The 16,506-nt window shown below is 32.6% G+C and overlaps 1 protein-coding gene and 1 non-coding gene across 3 annotated transcripts; both read left to right on the top strand.

Moving 5' to 3' along the window:
- Positions 1–239: 239 nt before the first annotated feature.
- On the top strand, positions 240–346 carry LOC142170021 (small nucleolar RNA R71). The gene has a single exon (XR_012699640.1). It is a non-coding gene; the product is annotated as a small nucleolar RNA R71 (small nucleolar RNA).
- Positions 347–6,746: 6,400 nt separating this feature from the next.
- On the top strand, positions 6,747–16,209 carry LOC107809310 (very-long-chain aldehyde decarbonylase CER1-like). 2 transcript variants are annotated; one of them, XM_075230770.1, is made up of 10 exons: positions 6,747–6,926; positions 7,518–7,744; positions 9,390–9,622; positions 12,095–12,314; positions 14,039–14,222; positions 14,312–14,419; positions 14,763–14,963; positions 15,042–15,140; positions 15,538–15,711; positions 15,802–16,209. In XM_075230770.1, exons 1-10 carry the CDS (start codon positions 6,867–6,869, stop codon positions 15,982–15,984), a joined length of 1,689 nt encoding a protein of 562 aa, XP_075086871.1. In that variant the 5' UTR covers positions 6,747–6,866; the 3' UTR covers positions 15,985–16,209. The 2 variants fall into 2 exon arrangements, with proteins under 2 accessions (XP_075086871.1, XP_016489400.2); XM_016633914.2 differs by having other exon boundaries at positions 13,847–14,222.
- Positions 16,210–16,506: the final 297 nt, after the last annotated feature.

Genomic DNA, 16,506 nt, shown 5'->3' with positions numbered 1-16,506 from the left:
TGGTGTCTAGCTAGGCTTGCACAGATGTGTTAGAGTCTATTTGGTGAACCCCAGTTGATTTTCTTCTATCATTACTCCCAGCGGGCCACTGGTTAGCATCTTAAGAGAGATCATCAAGAATTGCAACAATCTCCTCAGGAGTTTTCTTCATTAAAGGGCCTCCAAATACAATACTCAAAGTTCGTCGTGATAAAGATGTTAGTCCATCCCAAAAGTTCTGGAGTTGCATCCACAATTCAATTCCATTATGCTAACATGTTTTCACTATCTCCTTGAATCTTTCTCAAGCTTCGAAGACCGTTTCAATGTCCTTCTGGCAGAAATTGTGGATTTCCCTTCTGAATTTCACTGTTTTTATAGCTGAGAAGTACTTGTCAAGAAACTTTTTAGTCATATCTTCACATGTCCTGATCGGCCCAGTTGGTAAGCTTCGAAGCCAGTGCTTCGCGTCATCCTTCAATGAAAAGGGGAATGCCCTTAAGTAGACCGTATTTTTTGATACTCCATTGTACTGGAAGGTGTTCATGATTTCCTCAAAGTCCATCAAGTGAGTGTTTGGATCTTCATTCACCTTCCCTCTAAAGACACATTTATTCTGGATGGTTTAAAGTAAGCCTTGCTTCATCTCAAAATTATTTGTTGCTATGGGGGGATGTATGACACTTGATATTCCCTGATTGTAGAATGGTCTGGCATAGTCACCTACTTCTCTCCCAGGACCGGGAGCCATATTTTTGAACTTGTCTTCAACCAGGGATCGATTTTGATTGAATCTTTGACCCACATCCTCATCGACTGTCTTATCAGTAGCTCCAAGGGCTGCTTCAGCTACTACCCGTGCATATTATTCTCTCTGTTGTGCTGCCTCTCTTGCAGCTAAGTCTACTCTATCATCATCGTTCTTAACCATGTGTTATTAGGTTGAAGGTTGCCCCAAGAATTTTTCGGTGAGTTCTTTCTCTTTTCTCAGTTGTCGCATGTGTTTTTCTAACTTAGGTTCGTAAGGTATCACTTCCTTTGAAGAAGATCGAGTCATACACCAACGAATTTAACATGTTACCTGCACACGGAAGAGAAACACCATGAAGAATAAAATAAAATTGATTCTTGAATTAGCACCAAAAACTATTTTTGAACACTATTGATTGCCAATCCCCGGCAACGGCGCCAAAATTTGACGAGAGCAAAACATAACACAAAATTGATGCTCGCTATCCAAAGATAGTATAGTTTAATTATCATCTCCACAAGGATTGACTTTAAATAATGTTCAAGTAATTTCTAGCTTAATTCTATTCAGGATGATTAACACTTTGGTTGGGATGGTTAATAACTAAAATAAACTATGAAAACTAAAGCAATGAACAATTGATCACAGAAAAACAAGAGTTGAGCAACACCAAAATAATCAATGGGAGACATAAGGATCGTGACAGGATAGGTGCAAGATAGTTATTCGAGATCTAGTTCTAGTTCAATTCACTCTGATGTTCTAATGATTCTCACGAATTCACTCGATGATTAGTTCAAACGTGTAGCCAAGACTCCTCTCTTGATTAAATCAGAACTCTACGAGGTAAACTAATATAATGCCCTATGAAAGATATGCAAGAACTCGTTAACGGATTAGTCCTTAGGAAAACGTCTCTCGAATATTCTCCTAACTTGATTTAATCAACAATTCAACAAGCTCTTTCGATTACTTAACAGAATCACTAAATTAAACCAAAACAATAATGTGAAGATAATCATCAAAATATTTCTCTTTCGATTAAATAAACTGGTGACTAAAGTTGTATTCAATTCAAAACTCCATAAACGAATTCATGCAAAGAACTATTGCTAAAATCTACAAATATCAATCAAAATACCATATTCGTCAAACTCTAAGGTAAACTACTCCATAATCATGGACAAAGTCATCATAAATAAAGTTGAATAATAAGAAAATATGAATTCAATCTAAACTTAGGTGTTGAGTTGAGGAAAGAATGATGAATCCTTGTGCTATGAGGCTTCAATGCTCTTCCAATCTTCCGTAAGTCAAAAGTCCTCTAAAAATTGTGCTTTTGGTGTATTTATACCATGTAAAAATGAGCCTGGACGAAACTATCCTTTCCAACCGAAAGTGGAAAAAATTGGAAACTATTTTGTACTAGCACCCTGTGCCCGACGGTGCGATAGTGTATTTTTTTCAGAGTAATTATTTTTCTCAATTTTTAATATCTAGACTTGGTCCTCGAATGCTGAACACGATCCCAGCTTAATTATTTAGGCTTCTACTCAGACTTCAAAGCTCCAATTCATTCATTTTAGCTCTAAACTTGCTTCTCAACTCGTAATCACATCCTACACAACCTAACACGCGTAATACGTATAAAGTACTAACAATTAAGCTCAAATACAATCAAAGTGTAGTAATTAGAGTATGAAATATAGTTTAAAATAAGGCTGTCCAACGGGACGGGACGTCCCAACCCGTCCCGCGTCCCGTCTCGTCCCACTTAATTTTAAACGGGATGGGCTCATGTTAAACGGGATACGGGATGGGACTGGATGACCATTTTGTCCCGTTTTTCCCGTCCCATTTCGTCTCGTTTCATCCCGTCCCATCTCGCGTCCCTTTTTTTTTTTAATTATAGCCGTTGGGCAACGGCTATAATTGCAAAAATAGTCGTTCCCAACGGCCAAAAAGGCCATATTTGGCCCCCACTCCCACCAAAATACCCCCTACCCCCAAACTTTTAATATAATCCCTAAGTTTATTAAATTTTATTAAATTACACTTTGACCCTATTTTCTACTATAAATACCCTCATTCTTCTTTATTTTTTCCCACAAAAATAAATCATTCTCTCTCAAATCTCTTACATTCTATCTATATTATTCTCTCAATTTTCTCGCAATCAAGTGATAAGTGTCAAGTATTTGGACAAATATTTGGAGCAACTTTCAAGCTTCAAATTAATTCATCAAGTATTTGGAGTAATATTTTGGGCAATTTCTTCAAGTTTCAATATTTAATCATGGTGCACTCGTTCCATCTCCTAATTTTAATGTATATTTTTTGCGCATTATTTTAGTGCTTAATTTTTGTGTTTACTTTACGTGTTCTATTTTCGTATTTCATTTGTGTTTTTAATATTTGTGTTAACTTTTTAAATTTAATTTCGTATTTAAATTATGGCACTTAAAAATATATTTGGCGTGTTTAAAAAAAACTAGTAAAAAAAGTAGTAACGGTGAAAGTAGTAGTAATCCTAATCCTAGTCCTAATCCTAGTCCTTCTCCTATAATTAGAAAACATATAGATGAAATGACTCATATTGATGAAACTTCATTTTTCCAACTCCCCGCATGTTATAATATTAATTTCGGAGAACAACTAGATCATGAAACTTTACAAAGAAAATTTGGCAATGATATTTTTATTGAGGACGAAGAAAATGAGGATGAAGAAAATGAGGAAGAAGAATTAGATGAAACACCCACTAGTCCCGCAAAACAAGCTCCAACTCAGAGTCAATCTCGGTCTGGAGCTTTACCCCCTGTACCTCCTGTAAGGGGTAAGCCTAAGGGTGAACGTCCCAAAACATCACTTGTATAGAAATATTTTAAACATGATAAAGTCAATCAACGTGCTATATGTGAAATATGTAAGCAACGATTTGCGCACACCAAAAGTGGTGGGACGAGGGGTTTATCTAGGCACTTAGGTAGGGACCACAAAGCTTTATGGATACAAGGTAAAATAGAAGCCGGACAAATACCGGATTCTAGCACCGGTACTAGCACTCCTAGTGGATCTGGCGGGGGTTTTAATTTTTTACAACAGCAGCTTGACCCAGCTTCTGGTACTATTTTATGCCCCTATAACAAAGATAGAGATCGTGAGAACTTAGCAAAAATGGTGGTTGTCTGTGGCTCACCTTTTACTTTTTCTTCTCACCCTGCTTTTGTGCATTATATACAAGAAACTTATAATCCTGCTTTTCAAGGTTTTCCTAAAACTACAATTAGAAATGATGTTTTTCAATTTCAAACTGAATATTTTCAGTATATTCGTTGTGTATTTTTTCACTTAGATTGTAAAGTGTCTATCATATCTGATATAGGTCGTAGTCCTAATGGTTGTGATTATTTAATTGTTACATGTCATTGGGTTGATCATCACTTGAACATGCAAAAACGTATTATTGGTTATAAATTTGTTGATTCAAAACACACTGGAGCATATATTGCAACTACTGTTCTACAAATACTTAATTTTTATGGACTCATTGATAAAGTTTTAACTATCACCTTAGATAATGCTTCTGCTAACACAACTGCAACAACTAGCTTAAGAACTAGACTTTGTCCAATTAATCCGGCAATATTTCATGTTAGATGTGCATGCCATATTTTTAACTTGGTTATAAAATATGGTATTAATTTATTTTCTGATGTTTGTAGTAAAGTACAACATGCTTGCGGCTATATTTTTCGTGCTAATAAAACGAGTAGAATTCGTGAATTTGCTCAACAATGTGCTAGTGCTAACCTTCCATATAGAAAAGTTCCAAAAGATGTTTGTACTAGGTGGAATTCTACTTATGAAATGCTTAAAGTTTTATGATTATCGGGTGCCTATAAAAAAGGTATTTAATATGCATAATGGTATCCCCGCTGATCAAATTGTTGATTCTGATTGGGATCAGATCAAAGAGCTTACTAAATTTTTAAAAAAAAAATTTATTATGCTACAAAACAATTTTCTGGTATATATTATCCTACTATTACACAAATATTATGGTATATTTGTGAAATTTCTGTTGTATTTGGTAAGTATAAAACTAATCCAACTTATGCACCGGCCATTAATGAAATAATTGTAAAATTTAAAAAGTATTTTTTTTCTATTCCCCAAGTTTATTTAATTTCTACTATACTTAACCCATCTTTAAAATTAAGAGGTGCAAAGGGACTTGTTCGTAAAATTTATGAGAATTTAGCAATTCAAGAAAATGAACAACCATCTCTCGAAGAATGCCAAGCTAACATATATTCTTATGTTAGATCAATATTTGATAAATATAAATCTATGAAAACAACAGGTGGTGAAACTGCTCCTTCTACTTCTACGTCTAGAGTAGAAGTTCTATGGGAAGATATGGATGATATAACAGGTTTTGATTCCTCTATTGATGATGAACTTGATTCTTAACTTAATCAAGGATTGGAAAGTATTAAAGACGAAGAAGGCAACGAACAACTTTTGGCATGGTGGAGGGAGCGTGGCAAGGCTTTTCCAACACTTTCAATAATGGCCCGAGATATCCTTGCTATTCAAGCATCATCAGTAGCATCGGCGAGTGCTTTTAGCGCGGCAAGATTTTAAATCGGAGATCATAGACATTCTTTAGCGGAGGACAGCCTAGAGATGTCCGTATTATTCAGATATTGGATTAATTCAGAAAGAAGAAATCTTGGTTTTGAAAAATTAACCGCTAGGGAAGAAGAAGAATACAATGAGATACTTAGCACTGGGAGCGATGACGGCATACAACTCATGGAACATCAATCAACATTGCCAATTCCAGAACAATGTCCGAGAGAAATTATAGATAAGTTACAATGAAGTTATATAGGAGCTTACAAATATTAGTATGATAATTTGTAATTGGCTACTAAGAGGCCTAGTTCAAACAGAACCCTTCCTAGAAGGTGGCTGCGTAGATTAGGTGCTCTTCAAAAGAATTATATTTGTATGTGAGATTTGAAAGTTCTATTAATAAAATAAAAGGCTTTAAGCGTTGAATTTGTTTTATGAATTGTCTTACACTCTTACTTAGTTACTTAATGGCTTGAAATTATATTAAATAAATTATAACTCTATTATAAATTTATAATTACTAGAATATTTTATTACAAGTCTTTTGTTTTAATATTTTATAATTCTTTACTTAGTTTCCTAATTTTCATTTAATTTTTAAGTTTATTAAATAAGTCAAAAAACTAGATGTTGCAAACTTTAAAAACTTAGTCATTGTCAAAATAATATCCGTTGCCAAACTCAATGCTTAAATATTTTTTTTTTTAAAAAACGGCACTTAAGGCCCGCGAACCCGTCCCATCCCGTTTGTTAGCGGGACGGGATGGGCCTACCGTCCGTCCCGTCCCGTCCCGTCCCATCCGGTTTCGTCCCGTCCCGGCTAAATGCCGTCTCGTCCCGTCCCGTTAATTTTGTCTCGTTCCGTTGGACAGCCATAGTTTAAAATGTGAGTTTCTAGCCTACTATCAACTAACAAGTCTCAAAATGTACTAACAACCTATCAAAAATCTCAAAACATGAAACAAGATACAAATTCCCAAAATGTGATAATTCAAACCTCTTCAGAGCAAATAAGTAATTATAAAAAATAAAAAAAGACATAGGCACTTACTTATTGAAATAAGATTTGAACGATTTAGATCAAGTGATGAAAAACTAATAAATCGAGGCCAGTTACCATTTTCTAGATTAATTGAAATCATTTAAACAAGGTCGAGGTCTAATAAGTTTTGTAACCATTGCGGTCAAAGATGTTCCACATCCAAAAATTAGACCTATGCACGATGAAAATCTTCAAAGAGAATTTCTGCAAGCTGGAGGCTGCAAGTAAAAATGATAGTTGCAGGATCAAGGTTGTGAAAGAGACACGTGTCATATAGCGATTAGGGAGCGTTGAACATTAATGACAATATTGAATATGCCTCTACAAGGGACTTCTATATAGTGCAGTTCTGTCCAAGCAAAAGCAAAGCCTCAAAAGGGCACAGGAAAACAGGTTGGGTAAAGCTAGGGAGTAGTTTAGTTTAAACTCGTCATTAAACATCACAACAACATGGCTTCTAAACCAGGCATTCTAACAGAATGGCCATGGACATGGCTTGGGAACTTCAAGGTATATACATACTCATCTTTCTTCTCATGGCTTCTCTTGAATTTTCCATCTGATTTATTCTCCCTTTATAGTCCAAATATCTATGTATACTAAACTACAGAGGCGGCACTGCAGCAAGTGAAGGATGATGTGGTCTGTTGAACACCTTTAGTAGGAAAAACTAGACTATGTATATAAGTCAAATTCTACTTTTGGTGTCTATATATATATTTTGAGCATCCTTAAAAATTCTTCCTAATTTCGCCAACGCTAAATTATACAGTAAAACATGTATACGCTAAATTATACAGTAAAACATGTATGGTTAGGAAGTTTTTAAGAAACTATCTTCTTATTTTCTCTCTGTTGCTAAAGAAAATCTATTCCCTGAATACATCCAATAAGCAAGACAAATATGTAGCAATCATCCACATTGCACAGTGTACATTTGAGTCCCATATACCACTAATTCTCGTTGATATTTTCTCTGATGTGCGGTAGTCATTGTCAGTTAATCACCGTGTACTGCCTTCTTTCGTCTGCACAAATAATTTCAACAAACAGTTGGACGTTATTAATTATTGACATGCGCTTTATTTTGTTTGAATGTAGTACGTGGTTTTGGCACCATATGTGACTCACAGCTTAAACTCATTCTTCATGAGCGAAGATGAAAGCAAGAGGGATATGACATACTTAATTATATTCCCATTTCTATTCTTCCGAATGCTTCACAATCAGATATGGATATCCGTATCTCGCTACAGAACTGCCAAGGGTGATAACCGAATTGTTGACAAGAGCATTGAATTTGATCAAGTTGACAGAGAAAGAAACTGGTATGTATCTTTCTAACAGCCCGTTTGGTCAAACTTTTAGAAATTGTTTTACTTTTCTTCCCCAAAAAAAGTGTTTATTTTGGAGAGTTAAAGTGTCTGGCCAATTTTGCAGGAAAGAATATACGATGTGCTTTTGAGCAGTAACAAATATGTTTTCTTGTATGCATATTGAGAGCTACATTTGGAGTAATTAAAAAAATATTAAAAAAATAAAAAAACAAACTCCTGCATCTTGATGCCTGCAGTAATGTTTTTTTCCCTTTTAATAGTACCCTGACAAAGTGCTTTTGTGCCAACCCCCGCCCACAATTTCATACACTATATCTTGACAAACCTTAATATTTTGTCTATAATATGCTAATATGGTGGCAAGATTTAAGAGCGTTATTCAGTCAGAAACTTGCCTCTATCAGTCTATCTGAGATATTTTTATTGAGTAAATGCAAATAGGCAAAAAGAACCAATCTTGGAGATGAAGGAGTACATTACATAATAACAATAGCACCAAGCTTGGAGATGTGGGGGCATACATCTAAGTTAGTTTTCTGAAAAAGACACTTATCTGTCTTTGCATGGGAGTACTGAGTGGTCATTTAATAAGAAGCTCCTCACGCGGCGCATAAGTAAATCCCTTGTAGCTATAAGACCCAATTTTGTGTTCGTACATTTTTTGTCTCCGGGTGTGTATGGTACGAAAGGATAATATTTTTTGAAAAATATTTTTTTATTTTTTTATATTTCGTTGCCTTAATATTTTTTTCATGAACTCATTTTCCTTCATTTGGAGAAATATATTTTCCCTACCAATAGCAGAAAAAATATTTTTCAAAACTCTTTTTCAGTCTTCCCCACTCTATTCCCCACTTCACTAATTTAACCCACCCCAACACCCGCCAGCCCCCAGCCTCCCAACCCCACCCGCCCACCCTGCCACAACCACCAAACCCACCCCCACACTCCCCCACTCAACTCCCTACCCCCCTCCACCCCAACAAATAATATTTCCCTTACTTACATACTAATCAAATATTAAAAAATATTTTTTGAAAAAATTTTTTCCCCAACTAAACATGAGAAAATAAGTGATAAAACTACTAATATTTCTAAAGAAAATATTTTTCGAGAAACCAAACACACCCTCAAAATACAGATGTTTTCTCAAAGCTAAAGATGTAATCTTGGATATATATTATTCTCTCTCTTTCTCGGTTTCTCTCATAATATTACAAGCTTTCTCTTCCAATAGTTGATAATTTTGCATTAGGTAAGGGCATGCCCTGCATTTGTAAGAGGAAATTAAAGTAAAATAAAAATTAAGATGTATTCTCTGTCACATTTTATTTCATATTTTTTCCTTTTTAGTTAAAAAGAATGATATCTTTTTATATAAAGAAATAATTTTATTTTAAATGATTTTATAACCACAAATATATTTATGACACGTTTAGGCTACAACATTCAAAAGTAAATTTTCTCTTAAACTCTGTATTTTGTCAAACAACTTTGAATAAATTGGAATGGAGTAACAATATACTCCTATAACACATGAAAATTTTGTTTCTTAACGTAAATTTATGATCTTTTTTTATGACCGCGCGCGGATAAATCAGCTAGTTAGTTTATATAACTGAGTTTATATTTGCAGGGATGATCAGATCATACTTAACGGACTGCTGTTCTACTATGGATACACGAAGCTGGAGCAGTCTCATCACATGCCTATTTGGAGGACAGATGGGATCATTATGACAGCTTTGCTCCAAACTGGTCCTGTTGAATTTCTCTACTATTGGCTTCACAGAGCTTTACACCACCATTTCCTTTACTCTCGCTATCATTCTCATCACCATTCCTCCATTGTCACTGAACCCATTACTTGTAAGTCATCTCAATTTCAACAGTTACATTTGATTAAATTTCAAGAGCATTTATATATTACTTCATATGTTTCATTTCTGGTTAAAAAAAGTAATATGAATGTTTATATATTTGGAAGATCTCTAACTTTAAGTTTTTAAGATCACATGTTTTAAAAGAAAAAATTATTAAATTTCGTGCCGAATCAAACTATTTTATTTAAATTGAAACGGAGAGAGTAATTTGTTAGGCGAAGTAGGACAGATGATGACAAGACGTTGGGACATTAACTATAGAATTGAAGGCCTATCTTTCTAGCACCCAATTCAACTTTTCAAGCTGGCATGATATGAATCCTACCATATTCAGAGCGAATCCTTCTATGAAAACAACCCCTACCTAATTTAAGCACATTGGTCCAGAAAAACAAAATTGGAAAATTGTACCTTCCTCTTAAATAGTTTCAACTGCATATCAATCAGGAAAACGACAGTCCAATATAATTCTTATTCCCTTCATTTCAATTTAAATGATACATTTTTTCAAAAGTAATGACACATTTCTATATTTAGAAGTAGTGTAACTTTAAACATTTTATTTTATCCACTTTATCTTTAATAAAAAAATATTATGATCCCACAAAGCTTTTGCCCTTAAACTTTTACGACCACATGTTTCAAAAGTTTTTTTTTCCCTTAAACTTTATACCAAATCAAGTTACATCATCTAAATTCAAACGAGAGAGTAATTATTTTAGTAATCTACCTTTGTATTGGGATTTTAATTCTAAAAAAGTATTCTCGCGCGCATTAAATTTCTGTCCCATTTATGGAGGACTGCACGTTATGAAGGTCCCCAAAGATGCACCTAACAATAAACAAGAACCTGAGAGCAACAAAGAACTGCTAAGCTAATATATTCCATTTGATTACAAAAATAAATAAATAAATAAATGCAATAGTGTATTATAAAAGAAATGAAAGTGCAATATAGTTGGCTCTTTGTGACTGTTTAAATTGGCCTACATATATAGGTAGTGAGAAAACTTGAAGTTCTTAACATTGAAAATAAATAGAGTAGCTAATAGCTCATGATTTTTTAAGAATAACTAGTTTTAGTGTACGCGCATTGCGCGTATATCCCGTCACAATGATTATTTTTTTAAGAAATAAGATCATATTAATATTATATTAAAAATTGTGCTTGAGTTATAAAATAAAAGTGTAAAATATTTTAATGTAGATAAATAGATTACGGATTTTTAACTGATGATTTTTTTACTTTGATATAATCTAAGTGTAAAATATAAAATAAAAAGTTTAAGATATATAGCTCGTCCCAAATTTGAAATATTAATTGTAGTTACACTTTTATAAAATGCATTACAAAATTTTATTTTTAAATAAAATTTTATTTTAAAATAGTAAAGAATCAATGACTATTTTATTTTTGTATCTTCATGCTTGTTGGACATTAGTGCTATTTAACGTTTGTTGACCACTTTTCGCTCACTGTCTTTCTCATTTATATTCTCAAATATTTTATTTGTCATTCTAGTTGTTGAGCTTAGTATTAAAATATTTACCTATCTATGACTTCAATATAGAGTAAACATGTGATATATATATATATATATATATATATATATATATATATATATATACTACAAAACAAAAAATTAAAAGAAGAGCATCCAAAATTAACCAAAAAATATAAACAATTTTTCCTCGGCCCCAACTAAATGTATTCTAATAACAGAACATATTGAAGGAACTGTATTCTAACAGGTAAATTGCATTACGGACTTCATTCAAAGTTTTGTACTTTTGTAAATGCATCTTTTTTATTAAGTAAAAGTTTATTTGATGTCAAAGTTTTAAATATTAAAAAAATATAATTATATTATATAGTTCAAATAAGGCAGAATTTATATAGGGAAAAATATAATCGATTTTGAACTCCTAAATATTAGGAAGTCCTACACATTTCAAATAGGAAAATATTTAATGGCCATAATTTTAGTTGATTTTAAACTCCTAAAATGATAGGAAGAATAATTACATGACAATTTTGTCTAATGTGAAATCTGTTTTTAAAGGGTAAAAAAGGCGAACGACATTTTGCTAAGAGCCTTCGTACTTTTAATATAGTATAGATAGATATAGATTAATCTAAATTAAATAGCCGTCCATCCGACTACTTTGACTAAAAATAGGCAGCATACGTATAATATTTGTATATCCACATATAATATGTATATCATATCGTGTTTAATCTATGCGTACCGGCTAGAAAAAAATAAAAATAAAGTGAATGTGGCTGATTATTTCGGTAAAGATAACTTGAGAACATATAGAGAAAGGTGCAATTATTATGTTAGATGTTTAATTTAATCCATATTTTCTATGCCACTTTCCACCAAAATAACAATTGAAAAAAAAAGAAAGAACCATGAATTATTGCCTTACAAAGTTCATTTCTGTGTTTTGGCAGCTGTGATTCATCCATTTGCAGAGCATATAGCATACTTCTTGCTATTTGCCATCCCACTTCTCACAACTGTGCTAACTGGGACTGCTTCAATAGTTTCATTTGGTGGATATATTACTTATATTGATTTTATGAATAACATGGGGCATTGCAACTTTGAGATCATTCCAAAGTGGATGTTCTCCAGCTTTCCCCCTCTCAAATACTTGATGTATACACCCTCGTAAGTCTCTTATTCCTCTACTTATATGTTTGTCTTGTCTTTTATATGTATCTTCATTTGGTGCATCAATATATTCTCCTTTATTTGTCGAACTTATGTATTCACGTAGCTAGGAAGGTTTCATTGGAAATTTAGGAAGATCTTAAGCTTTAAAAAAATTGGGAGATAGCAAGTCAAATGTAGCCCTTACGAGTTTGTAAAAAAATTGGGAGATAGGAAAGACGAACTTTATTAAAATAAAAATATTTTATATCTCCGTAAAGAATTGAATCATAGAAGAAAATTTTTATTTTATGGCTCACACAACTGACACTAGCTGTGTGAAGCTTTGTACTGTCTCGATTTTTTTACACTGTAGGGCTCTTATAAAATAGTATTTATATTACTGTTACCATATTTGGATTATTTCAATAATAGCACATTTTATTACAAATACAACATATATAAATAAAATACTAGTATTTAATAATGACGTATTTATTTTTTAACTCTTCCTAAAAACAAGGGATTATGTTTAAATTCTTGATATCTTATTTCTCTTTTTCTCTCATAATAAATAAACGCCGAGAAGATTTCTCTTCTCTCCTTGAGAGAAGTTTCGTGTCTTCCCTTATATCAGTAGAAGTTCTTCACATCACTTATCAATTTAACTTTATTTTTTGGAAAATGATGCTCAAATACTATTGTTGCTTTCTCACAATCTTCTAACAAATTATCAACGCAAGAGTTAAACCAAATGTTTCTTTCTCCTCATACTTCTTATTCTTTAATGATATATAATTTGGTGTAATATATAGAGTATCATCACCTGCCACACAACTAAAGTGTTCAAGTATAAAATTCCTTTCTGATATGTTGCATTGCTCATCGGTATGGCAGATTTTCCCAAATATTTGATACAGTATGTCTGTTTTAAATTATGACATATTAAATATATACGTTTATATATACTTCATACCTATAATATACCAAAAATATTACATAACAACATCTGAATTAAAAACATATCATATTTATACGATGTTTTAAATACACACAATTGAGTATGTTTTATAATAAAATTATACCTCGAAAATACATTTACACCAAGGGGAATTTTGGTATTTTCTTCCAATATTTTATTTTTATGGTGGACAGTTTTATTTTTTCAACAAAATATACATTTAATATATTTATAATATATTATATTGTAAAAGTTTTATATAATTTCAATATTCCTTCAATAAAATAAATCATTATTAACTGAATTATACTATGGATATAATGTAAGCAATTCATCAAAATATTTCACCTATTACTCTTCAGATTCCATCAATATATATTTGTATAAAATAATATAACGTAAATTATACTGTGAATATTATGTACATATTCTATTAATTTATTTCACCTTAAAAGAAAATTAAAAGATAGACAAAAGGCCAGAAAATAGGAGAGTTGTGTGATGCACATAATAAAGTTAGCTTTTAAATTTCTCATGATTTTTATTTTTCAGAACGCAGTCAGCTAAATGCAGTTATTTAATTGCACAGGTATCATTCACTCCATCACACTCAATTTAGAACAAACTACTCGCTTTTTATGCCAATGTACGATTACATTTACGATACACTAGACAAATCTTCAGACACATTATACGAAAAATCACTTGAAAGGCAAGGCAAATCGCCGGATGTGGTGCACCTAACACACCTAACAACCCCAGAATCCATTTACCATCTCAGGCTAGGATTTGCTTCTTTTGCCTCGGAACCTTACACCTCTAAGTGGTATTTTTGGTTAATGTGGCCTGTTACATTGTGGTCTATGATGATTACTTGGATTTATGGTCACACATTTACTGTTGAGAGAAATGTGTTCAAGAGTCTGAATTTGCAAACTTGGGCGATCCCAAAATATCGCATACAAGTAAGTATTCATAATATTTATCAACATTTTCACTATGTTATTGTTCACTATTCAAGTATTTATTTATTTTTGGCCTGATTTGGTTCCAGTATTTTATGCAATGGCAAAGAGAGACGATTAACAACTTTATTGAGGAAGCTATCATGGAAGCAGATCGAAAAGGCATAAAAGTATTGAGCCTTGGACTCTTAAATCAGGCGAGTAACATACTCCCTTTTTTCCAATTTATGTGGCAATATCATTCTGTTTGAGAGTCAATCAGGTTCTTTTTACCATGCCTTTGGGTAATATTTTATAAATAATTTAAATTATTAACTATTATGGTTTAAAGTACTTTTTACGTAGTTTCTAAATAAATTTATATTTGAATTCACACAAAAGATTAGAGTACTTTGAACATGGCACAACGAACCTTACCATGTAGGAACGGAGGAAGTTTTAAGATTCAAATAATGCTTATCTGTAAGTTTTACTTGGAGAAATTTAATTTCTATAGATGTAATAGTTAACTCTCATGCCTCTATACATGAAATTTTACAGGAGGAGCAACTGAATAATAATGGTGAGCTTTACATAAGAAGGCATCCTCAGCTCAAAGTGAAGGTGGTTGATGGAAGTAGCCTAGCTGTTGCTGTGGTCCTAAACTCTATTCCTAAAGGAACCACACAAGTGGTCCTTGGAGGCCATTTGTCGAAAGTTGCAAATGCGATTGCCCTTGCCTTATGCCAAGGAGGAGTAAAGGTCTCTTTAATTGTAAATATTATTATAGTGAATTCCCTCACATGGTGTCCTTTTTCTCATTTATTGTGATTGTGATAGGTTGTGACATTGCGAGAAGAAGAGTACAAGAAGCTCAAATCAAGTCTTACCCCTGAAGTCGCAATTAATTTGGTTCCCTCAAAAACATATGCTTCAAAGGTACAAATGTCAAAAAACAATGAAATAAGATTGTTAATCTTGATTATTTATTAAAGTGTTTAAGTTATAGTCAATCTAAGAATTTTTTACACTACTAGATCACTTTTATCTATTATAGCAGAAAGCTTGTTTTATTTTTAAGATTATAGATATCATATTTTAAGAAAGCTCACTTATATATATTAATTGGATTACTTGATAGCACAGTAAAAAAAAATTTACGCCAACAATGTATATGACTTAAACTCTTTATTAAAAACAAACCCCTCTATACCATTTGAACACCTGTTTCCTCTCCCCCCCGGTCCCCCAAGGTTAACGAGAAGAACAAATTAAAGAGAAAAAAAAGATTTGTAAATAAGAAAGTTACTGTACTTAATAAAGCATTGGATTTCAGATATGGCTAGTAGGGGATGGATTGAGTGAAGATGAACAATTGAAAGCACCAAAAGGAACATTATTCATTCCCTTTTCACAATTCCCACCAAGGAAAGCTCGCAAGGATTGCCTCTACTTTCACACACCAGCCATGATCACTCCAAAACACTTTGAAAACGTGGACTCCTGTGAGGTAATAATATACTACTAAATTCCCTTAGTTTCTTCTTCTTCTTCTTCTTCTTTCACTAAAAAATTCAATCTTTTCTTTTAATAACAATAGAATTGGCTTCCAAGAAGAGTGATGAGCGCGTGGCGAGTAGCTGGAATATTGCACGCACTGAAAGGCTGGAATGAGCATGAGTGTGGGAACATGATCTTTGATATTGAGAAAGTCTGGAAAGCAAGTCTTGATCACGGTTTTAGCCCATTGACTATGGCTTCTGCTTCTGAATCCAAGGCTTAAGTTAGACATTTGTGTTGTAATTTCTAGCTTGAGTGTGGTGGCATATGAGCTTATAATTAAAATGCATACTATATAAAGTACCAACTTGATGTCAAATCTTGTTGTTCCTATTATGTAAGACCTTTTTTTAAGTTTTTTTTTTTTTGGAATTATCAATTTCGTTCTCCGGATGTAGGACTATATTACGTGATCTATTACATATATAAGATCAAGCTTTGTAAGAAATACTAGTCTTAGTATACGCGCGCGTTGCACGTGTTCCCCATCTCAATGAGTAATATTTAATAAGAAAATTACATATATTTTTTTAAATTATGTTTGAGTTATAAAATAAAATGTAAGCTTTTGAAATTGATGACTATTGATCCTCTATAGCTAACTCAATAAAAAAAAATTCCATAAAAGTCCTCAATCATTATTCAACTTTTAATTATGTTCTAATTTTATAATTTGTCATTTTAATTTCACGAGTTATATTGTGCTTCTTTGTTAGTTTCAGTAAGAATGTATAGCCCTTGAAAC

This window comes from Nicotiana tabacum, chromosome 15, assembly GCF_000715075.1.
Source record: "Nicotiana tabacum cultivar K326 chromosome 15, ASM71507v2, whole genome shotgun sequence".
NCBI lineage: Eukaryota > Viridiplantae > Streptophyta > Magnoliopsida > Solanales > Solanaceae > Nicotiana > Nicotiana tabacum.
The sequence above is the reverse complement of the archived record's forward strand: the minus strand, read 5'-3'. Positions and strand labels throughout refer to the sequence as shown.

Coding starts and splice junctions, on each gene's coding strand:
- LOC107809310 (XM_016633914.2), top strand. CDS start 6,867: ATGGCTTCTAAACCAGGCATTCTAACAGAATGGCCATGGACATGGCTT. Junction 7,745..9,389: donor GTTGACAGAGAAAGAAACTG/GTATGTATCTTT, acceptor TTATATTTGCAG/GGATGATCAGATCATACTTA. Junction 15,712..15,801: donor AAAACGTGGACTCCTGTGAG/GTAATAATATAC, acceptor TAATAACAATAG/AATTGGCTTCCAAGAAGAGT.